Source organism: Cebidichthys violaceus, unplaced genomic scaffold (assembly GCF_023349555.1).
Source record: "Cebidichthys violaceus isolate CVI_PGR_0920_01 unplaced genomic scaffold, fCebVio1.0.p SCAF_4, whole genome shotgun sequence".
Taxonomy (NCBI): domain Eukaryota; kingdom Metazoa; phylum Chordata; class Actinopteri; order Perciformes; family Stichaeidae; genus Cebidichthys; species Cebidichthys violaceus.
The window spans coordinates 12284377-12297215 of NW_027176594.1; the positions used below are offsets into that span (position 1 = coordinate 12284377).

Genomic DNA, 12839 nt, shown 5'->3' on the forward strand with positions numbered 1-12839 from the left:
AACGCAGACTGGGCTTTTCATGTAGGGGGGGGTGTGTTTAAAAAGACAGACACTAAAACGAAGCATTTTAAGACGGGGAATTCCTGAATATTCAGACAGTCAGTAGGAGAAAAAAATGGTAAAGACGTTCTAGAAGAAACCCCAAATACCAGTATGAACCTGAAAATGAGCGTGATTTATCTCTTTTAAACTGTTCCTTGTTGCCCCACCAGACCCACTCTGAGAAAATGATCTTTTTGACTGCAGTCCATTTATCGTCTAGGATGGAGTAACTTGGGCTCAGTGACGGTGAGTCAGTTTGTCTCAATGACGTGCACTCTGTGATGAGGGGCCAGCGGTGCTCCAGCGTCACTGAACACTGGCAGCAAAAATACAGACTATTTATTCATTTTTTTGGATATTACACTGTCCTGTCGTCGCTGGACAGATCTTTACATGCTGTGCTTTGCTTTATTCCACTCTGCTTTGTGTGATACAAGAGCAGAGATGCTTGTCCTTATTTCTCCTTTCAGCACCACCACCTGGCCCGTCTATTCTGTCCCAACTTTTTAAAGTATTTTTTATTTTAGTTCAGTGAGCTATTCCTGGCCAATCATGCCGTATCCCTGCACCCCTTTTCCTCTGTCCCTCCAGTGGTGCTGAGCTGAGGTCTCTCCATGTTGTGGAGAGCAGCAGGAGGCGGAGAGGAGCTGCTGCATGGTGGACATGACCCAAATATGTCTGCTCTCTGCTAGCCTTAGTGCTGCTTCAAAGTTGTCTGGAACTGCAGCTTGTGCTCTGCAATGACTGCATTCTGATCCCAATGCCAGACAGGCTTCACAGTACAGAGGAGGAAGTAGATGGTGGGGGCCTCGGATTATTGATGTACTGTACCACATCTGAGGTAGCGGCTGTAACGGGGCAAGAACAGGGAGTGTGAGCAGAGCCGATGTTCAAATTTTGTCTCTGCAGTCACTTGTGTTTGTGTGCTAGGTGGACGCTCTGAGCCGCGGGGCAGGGCAGTCAGACATGGGAAAGTGGGTTAAATTCCAGGCATTCTCTTCCATCTGAAGCCACACTGTTTCTGGTTTGTCTTCTCTCCAACTTATCTTACATCTTGTGCGTGTGTGAGAGTCCTTTGCCAAGCCCACTGGCTATGGAAAAACAATTTAACTGGATTTAATTTGTTGCCCCCCCCCCCCCTTCCTCTTCCCTCCTTCCCCTTACTTTGTGTGCCTCTGAGAGGTTGGGAATTCATCTCGCTTGGTAACTCCATGCCCAGGCTGGGCTCCCTTTACAACCCGGACAGGCAAGGTTTCATGGCAGCTTTAAGATCACCAGTCACAGGGGTTGGAGGGGGGGTTGTCCCTAGTTTGCCATAAGGGATGCTCATAGTGTGTTTATCTTATTTGGAACCTAACTGTATTTGGACATATAAATGTGGATTATTTATCTTAAAACATGTTGGATAACTCTTTCTTGTTTTCCCTCCCTCTTTCTTGTCTTTTATTTTATTGGTCTAAGCTCCATGCTCCGAAGGGTTAAAAAAAACACAAAGAAACCATGTTGCCTAGAGCCCTGACCACTTTTTCCATTCTTGCTGGAAAGTTTCCAGTGCTATTTATATGAAACCTCAGGCCCGACAATCAACAAACCCATTTGGCCTGTATAAAGTTTGATCCACTATCCTAAAGTTCTCTTTCACTATCACACATGGCAGACGCACCGTGAAATCCCAACATGTACAAGAAGCCACAAGAGAAATCAATCCATATGACCTAACTAGCATTGTGTACATACTACAGCTAATCTGTCCTGAGAGAGTCTTCCTCTTATTTTAGCCCAAATGTCTGAAGAGAAACAGAAGTGGCGGTTACTGACTTTTGACTGGAATACTTACATATTTTAGAATAATAACATTATTATTGCTGGTGTGGTTATAAGACAGCCGATACAGCTACATGAACAAACCTTTACGTCATCTCCTTCATCAATTAGACAGTCCCAGAGGAGGCCAGAAGTTTGGTCTTATACCTAAACTTACCTGATTGGACTAGTTGTCAATGTCGTTTATAGGCTATATGAAAAACTGCCAAACATATACAAGTAAATAACTATATGCAGTAAATTGTACCTACATTTAAAATAAACGGACATTACTTCACTCATTCATTCATGGAAGCCTTATTTGGAAGAGAAAGGTTTCCAGCCTTCTGTGGCAGAAATCCTCATAATCTGGCCAATCGATGCCTTTTCCCATTCGGCATCTATCATAACCACTGGACTGTATCACTGCTGTATAGACCCTTTTTACAGATCAAAAACTTTTGTATGTATGTTGTCAACAGAAGTGTCGTTGTGTCGAGAATCTTGTTACCAGCATCTAAATGTCTGGTTGTTACATGTTCGCCTTGTCAGAACCTACTCAGGTTCTACAGAATTTAGTCAGGATCACAACCTTTTCAGGGCAACAAGGTGTTTCAGTTCAAGTAGTGAGCGTGTTAACTGGTGACTCTCAGCCAAATGCGTCCGTGGTTGCTCGCAGTAACTTATGTAAATGGTTGGTAAACTCAGATGAGTCTGTATTTAAAACGGGTTGAAGTCTTTTACGAGGACACCTACATGTTCTGTTGGTGTTTTCAACAGCTGCCGTCACACATTCTGCTGAGAGTTACCAGTTAACACGGTCACTAGTTAAACAGAAACATCAGCTTCTATGGCTGCAAGCTATTAAACATGTTGACTACCACTGTCCATTTTAAAAGTGAATAAAGTCCAACCTCTGAGTCTCTGTCCTGGTTTTTGATGTTTTCCACCAGATACATGCTGATACCTGCACACTGTTTATAGATAGATACTGAATTGTAAGTCGCTTTGGATAAAAGCGTCTGCTAAATGACTGTAATGTAATGTAATGTGCACACTTATATAAGTCATCGTTGTTTTCAAACTGGAAAAGGGGTCCAAGTGCATTGTATACATGTATAGCCTGGACCAAGCAGCAGACAGACAGGTGAGCTCAGTGGGTCATTTAGCTAAATATTGAGATGAAATGTTGCTATTGGTCTAATGACCTGTAACACACCTCTGTTTCTTTGTGTCAACTGGTAACTAACATGTTCACCATATCAACCTCACTGATGTGTTTACAGATTGCCTTAAGTAGGCAGAGCATCTAGTCGTGCAGCTTTAAGGATGCTCCACCTTAACTTTGACTGCACATTGAATTAATAAATAAAAGATGCTAAAAATGACTACTAAGTAATATGGGTAGAAACTATTCAAACACACACATATATACTAAAAGTATTATTTATTTTCCAGTGAATGTGAATATATAATTTTTTTGACCTGGGTTTCACTTAAATTAACGCGTGTGCGTGCATGGCCACGCGCACCGTCTCGTGCTCCCTCACCGTGTCTCTCTCACTCGACACTCCGCAGACGGACGCGCCAACGCAGGGCTCGTACAGCAGTCGCCCGCCTTACTACTTCCAAAGCCGCATTCCAACATGACTTAAGAAGCGAAACCCGGCTCTTCCAGACAGCAGACGCTCGCAGCATCCCAGCGGCACCAATTTTCAACTTTTTCTTTCCACGTTCCCCTGCTCCTGTGAAAGCACTCGGCTGCTCTGTTTGTCCTCCGTTCCCGGAAGATACAGCAGTTCCCTGAGGGGGAAAAAAGGAGGCTCCTCGTTATTTGTTTACTTCGGCGATCCGCATGGATGAGGCAGCGGTAGAGGGGAGGTCTCTGCCGGGTATCCGACTCCGGAATCGGCCGACGCAAGTGATGCCGAACCAGAGGAAGGTCAAAGCGAGACGGAAGAGACGAAAGGAGTTGGTTTTAATCCAGATATGCTTGTTCGGCGGCTTGCTTCTGGTCGTGAAGGGGTTTTCCTACTTTGCGGAAAATTCAGGTGAGGATTTAGCCGTGTGTGCAGCTCCTGTTTGGGGCTCTGGGACGCTGAATAGAAGTGCAACTGAATACCTCCAGTCGTTTGCTTGTTTGTTTCTTTTCTGTAGGCTACGCGTTTTTAACGGTTCTCCAGTTAGGCTAACGCTAACTGTCTTTATTTTCTTAACAATTACACATCTCCCTACTGTGCTCGTAAAGTGACTTTAACGTTAGGCAGCTACATGATGAAAACCATCCTTCCTGTTTTCACTTCATGCCATTTATCACTCTTAATTTCCGGAAGCCTGCTTACAGCGTGCTACATTTACTCAACGTCTAACTGAACTGTGTGCTTGTGGTTTCATTTTAAATTGAGGCACAATGTGTAAAAGCCTGTTCTTATGGGGACTAAAGTTCTTATCAAATCTTCCTTTAGTTATGTGCCCAAGCATTAGCATAACCAAAGCAGTGTGTGTTCCATAGCATTTAGTCTATGACATAAGAAGTGTATGTTGTGTTAAAATATGGCACAACCATTGGCCCAGTTTGAAACTGCCATGGGTGACACAGCATCAAGGTGTCTGTACTGTCATGCAAGTACACCACAGACTATCACTGAAGTTCATTTATTCATGGGGAACTGTTCTGGACTGAGGGATGCAGAGACTCCTGTATGTCCACACCTCTGAAATCAGGCCAGTGAGCCCCAGGGTATACTTCAGGGTGTATGCCAGGTATACTTCAGGAGGTATGCCAGGTATACTTCAGGAGGTATGCCAGGTATACTTCAGGGTGTATGCCAGGTATACTTCAGGGTGTATGCCAGGTATACTTCAGGGTGTATGCCAGGTACACTTCAGGGTGTATGCCAGGTATACTTCAGGGTGTATGCCAGGTATACTTCAGGGTGTATGCCAGGTATACTTCAGGGTGTATGCCAGGTACACTTCAGGGTGTATGCCAGGTACACTTCAGGGTGTATGCCAGGTATACTTCAGGGTGTATGCCAGGTATACTTCAGGGTGTATGCCAGGTATACTTCAGGGTGTATGCCAGGTATACTTCAGGGTGTATGCCAGGTATACTTCAGGGTGTATGCCAGGTATACTTCAGGGTGTATGCCAGGTATACTTCAGGAGGTATGCCAGGTATACTTCAGAGTGTATACCAGGTATACTTTGGAGTGTATGCCAGAGTATACGCCATGGTATAAACCAGTGCATACACCAGGGTAAACTCCAGGGTCAATGCCATATGCCAGAGTGTAAACCAGGGTGTAAGCCAGGGTATAAACCTCTCCAGGTTACTGCACATGTCTCTCTCCAACTTCATTTCTAAGCTCTTCTGACATGATTAGTATTACCAAACAAATCCAAATGCAATCAGATGAAACACCGATAAAGAGTAAGTACTGCTGTACTTCCTAACAGCAAACATCTGTACCACTTGACTTAATGTCTGCATGATCCTCTCTAACTCTTTTTATACGTCTTCGACTGTGCCCCCAAAACTCCTCTTGATTACTGAGTCAGCGTCTGCTAAATTGAGATGTATTTATCACTTTCTATGGACAGAAGGCCTGCATGAATATTCATACACTCATGATTTGTGCATCATCAGTGGGACTCATTCTTTTTTCTTCTTTCCTCCCTGCTGCGTATCCTGGTTACATGGAAATGAAACAGTGCAGCTCCCTGCATGTGCTCACCATCAGAGTTGAGCAAGGGATGACTCTGTGACACTTAATGCATTTCCCTTGTCCCTATTGTGTTCTAGTTAACTCTTAATCAGCTTGCCGGAATATCAATTAAAGTTGATTATTTATGATGCGCTGAATGAAGTTCTGCTAAATTGAGCTTGATGTTGTGGAGCTGGAAGCAGAGCACTCAACGCCTCCTCACAGTGGTGCATTAATCATTCCCACACTCCTCTCCTCTCCTCCTCTCTGTGAGCAAGATAGCGAAAGATAGAAAGAGGGAGGGAAGAGCAAAGCGCTTGCACGCAAATCTCACTGCTGCTGTAGCTGCTGCTCTAGCTGCTGATGCTGCTGTGTGAGATGTAGTGAAGGTGAGGCCAGGTGAGAAGTTCAGCCATGCCCTGAGGACTATTGAATAACTGGGCTTCATAATTCTACCTGAATCCCTCGCTTGGACCAGACTTGTGGTTGGCAGGGTGGAAAGGGCAGAGTGCTCCTGCTGGGCTCTCTGAAGTATGAAATGAATTCATTGGTGTTGCTGCTTTCTTGAAGAATGTGCAGATGTAGCCACAGTGGGAGCCCCACTTTGTGCACTGTTGCTCCACCCCCCAAGAGGATTTTGTTTTGGAAAGTCATGAAATTCCCCTTCAATATATGAATCGGGGGGGGGGGGGGGGGGGGGGGGGATACCAAACTGGAACATCTGTGGTGCACTCCTCCAGCCGTTCCCTACCCCACTATTACATAAAGAATCAAACTTTAATGTGACAGAGAAGACAACCCTGCACATAAAAATGAAACAAATTGCTTGACACGCACTTTTCTACCTGCAACACCAACATGTAACTGACACATAGAAATGACAAGTAATATGTTAAATGTGCTGGACTACAATAGAACTGAAGCAATGAATTAGTTGATCAACAAATAATTAACTTGGTAATTTAATAATTGTTTCTTTCTTTTTTTTTTTTTAAGCAAAAATGCCAAACCTTCTCTGGTGTCATTCTGTCCAATCAAATGATAGCTAGATAGTCCAAGTCAAGTCTTTGAACTAGTGTTCAAGTCAAGTTTCTGAGCTAGAGTCCTGGTCAAGTCTCAAGTCGTTAAGCTCAATGTCAAGTCTCAAGTCTTTTAACAAGAGTCCAAGTCAAGTCTCAAGTCTTTGAGCAAGTGTCCAAGTCAAGTCTCAAAGTCTTTAAGCTCGAGGTGAAGTCTCAAGTCTTTTAACAAGAGGTCAAGTCTCAAGTCTTTGAGCAAGTGTCCAAGTCAAGTCTCAAGTCTTTAAGCTTGAGGTGAAGTCTCAAGTCTTTTAACAAGAGTGCAAGTCAAGTCTCAAGTCTTTAAGCTTGAGGTGCATTCTCAAGTCTTTAAGCTAGAGGCCAAGTCTCAAATCTTTGAGCAAGAGTCCAAGTCAAGTCTCAAGTCTTTGAGCTAGAGGTCAAATCTCAAGTCTTTGAGCTAGAGTCCAAGTCAAGTCTCAAGTCTTTGAGTTAGAGTCCAAGTCAAGTCTCAAGTCTTTAAGCTAGAGTTCTGGTCAAGTCTCAAATCTTTGAGCTTGAGTCCTGTCAAGTCTAAAGTCTTTGAGCTAGAGGCCAAGTCAAGTCTAAAGTCTTTGAGCTAGAGGCCAAGTCAAGTCTAAAGTCTTTGAGCTAGTGATCAAGTCTTTAATATAGAGTCCAGGTCAAGTCTCAAGTCTATAAGCTAGAGTCCTGGTCAAGTCTCAAATCTTTGAGCTAGAGTCCTGGTCAAGTCTCAAGTCTTTAAGCTAGAGTCCTGTTAAGTCTAAAGTCTTTGAGCTAGAGGCCAAGTCAAGTCTAAAGTCTTTGAGCTAGTGATCAAGTCTTTAATATAGAGTCCAGGTCAAGTCTCAAGTCTATAAGCTAGAGTCCTGGTCAAGTCTCAAATCTTTGAGCTAGAGTCCTGGTCAAGTCTCAAGTCTTTAAGCTAGAGTCCTGTTAAGTCTAAAGTCTTTGAGCTAGTGATCAAGTCTCAAGTCTTTGAGTTAGAGTCCAGGTCAAGCCTCAAGTCTTTTAACAAGAGTCCTGGTCAAGTCTCAAGTCTTTGAGCTAGAGTCCAAGTCAAGTCTAAAGTATTTGAGCAAGAGTCCAGGTCAAGTCTAAATTCTTTAAGCTAGAGTCCACGTCAATTCTCAAGTCTTTGAGCTAGAGTCCATATCTTTCAACTAGTCCAAGTCAAGTCTATCTTGAGTCCACAAGTATTTAGCTCAAAGCTGGCATCTTATCACAGTTTCAGACTCAAGTTTTTGTATATGAAATCGTCATCTAGATGTTGTAGCTGCACTGACACGTCCTTGAATCTGTTTTGACTTTTCACTGTGACAAACATCCCCCAGGTTTTCATGTCTCCAGCCACAGCAGCGACCAGGAGAGATGGGGAGGGAGGAGGAGGCTACTGCAGGAAACAGACAACAGCAGCCTAGAGGACATGGAGAAGGAAGAATCTAAGAACTGTACTACTCCAGGTAAGACAGAGACAAGTTGATAGAAAGAGGACACCCAAATGCCCCCCCCCCCCCCCCCCCCCCTCCTCCTTTCCTCCAGAACAAATCACCCCACATGTTCGCTCTTTCTCCCCTTTCTTGTCCCCCTATTTTCTCCTCCTGATGTGGGATAACCCAGATTGTGGAGTCAGATGATTTCCCATGAGCACAGGCTACAACAGGCGGCCTTAGCGGTTTTCTCATTCACTCTCCGTCAAATTGTTTTTAAGGATCCTGTAGATTTCACTCTCACTTCCTCCACTTAGCTGTCCCTCTCCGTCTCGCACCAACTCTGTTTTCATCCCTCCCATTCCCTTCCTCTGTGTTTCGCTAACGTTTTCGCTCATTGTGGCCACATCTCAGAAAAAAAACCCTGTTTCCATGGCGACCTTTTATCTTATCATCAACCAGCGACTTCTCTTTGAGGCACTCAAGGATAGCGTGTGAGGATGCTGAAGGCTTCTTGTTTGTAATGTTGAAATCACTCCGTCCAGATTAAAGGTTTGACATAGGGCACTTGTAGGTGATTTTATTAAATGAAATAATGAAAGTTAACGCTTTTAAAGTTATATATAAGCATGTCTTCTCATGTAGTCTAGACTATTTCTCGTTGGATTAGTCCTGAATCTCACCATCACCCATATCTGTGGCTATTTTTAGATGGAAGTAGGAGATGGAAGGACATTTGTCGTTCACTCCTGTTATAATTGGTGTGTACATGGTAGGGTGTAGAGAGGGCTTCACTGACATTTGTCTTTTCTGCTTTGAGCGGGAGACGACTCACCTCCCCACACAGGGAGGGGCGGTTCTCTTGTGAGCTCATTAAGGAAAATGTCTGTCATCAATCTCCTTCCTCACCCTCCCAAGGTCGCTGCTGTCATCTATAGAGGCAGCGTAGGTCAAAGTTCAACTTATTCTCTTATCCTGCTTATTACACAGATTCTGCCCTTTCCTCGTGTCAGGCTAAAATTACAGCACATACCCTGGTGGCTACAGCCCCTGCCCCCCTCTGGAGGACTGCAAGTTTTTTGCTAAAAGAGACTATTTTCTTACTCTGATGATTTCTATGAGACACAAATATGTAGCCTTGTGTGGAGTTATTGAGTCATTCTTTATTCCACTGTTGAAAGGGAAGAATCTGTGTAAATTAAGAAGCTGGTGGACGTGTGAAAAGAAGGACATTGAAGCAGTACGCATGGGCTGTAAAGTGAGAGCAGGTGCGTTCTGGAGGTTATGTCACAGCTGATGTGTTTTTCAATGTCAAAAAACTTCTATATTTCCATTGCAACCTTAGATCCCCAGGTTGAAGTGACTTGTTTTGTCCAAGCTGTCTAAAGAAACAGCCCAGTATCCTGAGGAATTACCTTCATCCAGTGCCAGTGCAGGCAGTAGTTTGCCCTTCATGTAGCGAGGCAGAAAGTAAGAGGTGTAACTTATCCAACGTATCCCTGAATGCAGTTTGTGTCCCGTCACAAACCTAATGATGTTTTTATACCATAACCATGATATTTCCTTAACCTTAAAGAAGAACTGATTTTAAACATCAAAGTCTGTTTCCAGGTTTTGGGACACTACTGCATCCATGAAAATATAAAGTATGCCTGTTAAATGTCCTCAAGTGATGTCGATTGAGCCAGCATCTGTTGGGTCTGAAGACTACAAGTTAGAGAAGTAGAAACATCTGGAGGTGTAGAGTTAGAAAGAAGTGATGTTACCAGACCTCTGGAGCTGCTGCTCATCTCTGCCTGAGGCGCCGCTACGTGCAGAACGCACCACAATCTCTGGCCAAAGTGTTGGTGGTCGAGGTGCATTGTGGATATTATAGGCTCCAGGTTTTGACAATGAAGAATATTGCGTAGAATACAGAAGACGATATCTCTGGTTTCTGGTTCGATGGTTTAATGGCAACCACAAGTTGCCATTAAAATGTTGGCATTGATATTGAATGTGATCAAGGACTTTGAAGAATCATTCAACTTCATCACCTCTCGACTACTGCAACAGCATCCTGTACGACTCATCCACCAAAATCATCAACAAACTACAATACATCCAGAACTCAGCTGCTTGTCTGCTCTCCCACTCCACCAGAGACCACATCACCCCAGTCCTTCAAAACCTCCACTGGCCCCCAATACAGCAAAGAATCCAGTTCAATATTCTCCTCATCACATACAAAGCCCTTCATAACCCTGGACCTCTTCATACCTTTCGGACCTCCTGCATCGACACGCTCCCAACCGCAACCTCAGATCTGCCGACGCCAACCTCCTTACCCCCACTACTCTGTCCAAGCATCGGACCTGGGGGGACAGGGCCTTCTCCATTGCTGCCCCCTCCCTCAGACATTCTCTGGTACTCGCCACTTTCAAAACTGCACTTAAGACTCACCTATTTAAATCAGCGTTTAACCTGTGAAGCTAGTTATGTATGGTTTTTGTTTTGTTTACTACATATATAATGTCGTTTCTCTGCCTTGTTTATATTGTTATTGCTTTTATTGTTTCTGTTTTTACCATGTAAATTGCCTTTGAGTACCTTATTTAAAGCGCTATACAAAATAAATGTATTATTATTAATATCCCGGTTCATAGTGACAGGGTAGAATTAAAATGATATTAATTAAACAGGGACAAGTAGCAAACTAGGATGCCGGAACCAGTTGGATCACATCAATACTCGCTAGTGGCTGTGGGAGGCTGCACGTATGCACAGCAGTGCTTTGAGCTAAATGCTAACATCAGCATGCTGAACAGGCTAATGTGCTGATGTTTAACGGGTACCATGTTCACCATCTCATGGTTAGTGTGATACTAGGACAGCTGAGGCTGAGCTGTTAGCTAATGGCTCTGAATTCTGACTCTGACACTGACTCACTAAGCTCCGACTAACGAATCACTTCTCATTAAGTCCACGCTGACGATCGCTTTCTCTGGTTTAGATGACTAACGCCATTAAACAGGACAACGGTAAAAGTTAACAAGTGCTGACGTCTGTACTCAGCCAAAGATCCTTTGTGAGGGAAATAATTCCACTCTTGTTAGACCAGCGTACAATCTGCAGTATAGTTCCAACAACATCCTAGTAGCTTTCTGTCAGTATTTCTCAGCCTCTGCCACCTTGAGGTTTGCAAATTGCTGAAAATATCAAAGAGAGTTTTGTGGCTGAAGAAGGGTGGTGAGTTCACATACAGTATGTGTGTGTGTGTGTGTGTGTGTGTGTCCTTGTCAGTGTGAGCATGTGTAGTTGGGGAGGCGGTGCAAAATGGAGCCCTCTGTTCTTGACCTTCCCTTTATCATGCAAAGCAGGAGTTGTTCATTTCATTGACTTTGCTGTCCAGATGCAATGCCTGAGGCCACGTCGCACTTTGATGCTCCACCTTTATGGTGGGAAATAAGAAAATTTGCTTTTGAAGATTCATCATATGTTAGTTTTCACCTGCACACACCCTCGCACTCGATCTTCCTCCTCCATCAAACACGCACCACAACAGTGCTGATGCATTCGTCTCCTTCTCTGGAACACATCTGCAGACACAGGTGGTTAATGTAGCCCCTGAGCAGCTGTGTGTACAGTAGCATTGGCTGCGTGTTCGATGGATAGCGGTCTGGGTACCCCGATCACGTGAGCCCTCCCTCCGGGGTGTTTCCCCTGAGGCTGTCCTCCTCCGTTATTGAAGATCCTCCGACGCAACACTCCATTTTAGGAAAGGAGGCTGCTCTGACTTAATCAGGGCTTCCCTGTGAGAAGTGTGTGTGTGTGTGTGTGTGTGTGTGTGTGTGTGTGTGTGTACGCACACAAGAGAGCCTCGATAAGAATAGTATTGATTAATGCGAGGGTGCTGGCCCTGGTTTCTTCAGTCAGTAGGAGTGAGAGTATGTTCTTATGGTCAGCCTCCTGGCTCCTCCACATGTCCCATGTAAGTAAGCATCTCCATAATACAGCTGATGAATCAATAGAATCAGAAACACAATCACTCCTTAATACCTCCACTAATCAAATGCAAATTGACCCAGGGAGCTCCCAGAATGATTTCCTCTGAGAAATCAATTCTGCCATATTACAATATTAGCTCTGAGTGGGCTGCTGCTGCCTCCCAACACAATGACAGCAACTGTATAACGGTTGCAGATGGAGGCAAAGTTCCTTCATAACTGCCCAACGTACAGATTGTAAAGTCATGTTGTTGTCCGTTCTCTGGGGAATGAGACGATCCATCACAACAACTAGCTCAGTGAGAGTGGGAGTCCTCTCTACATCAGCTCCTGCTGCACCCCCACTCCCTCTTACTCTGCTCCACAACATTTATCCAACAGGACTTCTGTTTGTCTCCCTTTATTCCCTTGCTCATTTGTTGTCCCGTGTCTTTACCGTCTCTCTCTTTTATATCTTCCCACAATGCCTCCTCCTGTAGTTAGGAGGCCAGGTTGTTTCCAGCAGCAGAAGAGAACGACGCTCCCTTTAATGATTCATCCTGGTGTGACTGTGAGCATGTTGAAGCTGTTTCCTGAGTGCCACAGTTGTCCTCCTTTTACTGCTGCTGTCCAAAGAGTCTGGGAGGACGTGAAGGTATAAACAAAGTATTGCTGCGGTCATTTTATATCTTTTATAAGACTAATAGAGCGCTGACTAGATACGAGGGGGAGAGAGATGCAACCAAGGTATATATATCCCTATCCTGTCAGATGTACATAGAATATGAAATCTTTTTAGGCCAAGAAGGCTTTGATTATGAGTTTGCGTGGCCCCACACATCATTATACAAC

General features: G+C 44.2%; 1 protein-coding gene across 1 annotated transcript in view; it reads left to right on the top strand.

Annotated features, from left to right (window-relative positions):
• The first annotated feature begins 3336 nt into the window (after positions 1–3336).
• The window catches only part of LOC137885085 (sodium/potassium/calcium exchanger 3-like), a 59168-nt gene continuing 49665 nt past the window's right edge, over positions 3337–12839 (top strand). Inside the window, exons 1-2 of the mRNA XM_068727232.1 lie at positions 3337–3896; positions 7927–8055. Of these exons, the coding sequence (XP_068583333.1) occupies positions 3701–3896; positions 7927–8055 (325 nt within the window). The 5' untranslated portion in view covers positions 3337–3700. The remainder of the gene's footprint in view (positions 3897–7926; positions 8056–12839) is intronic.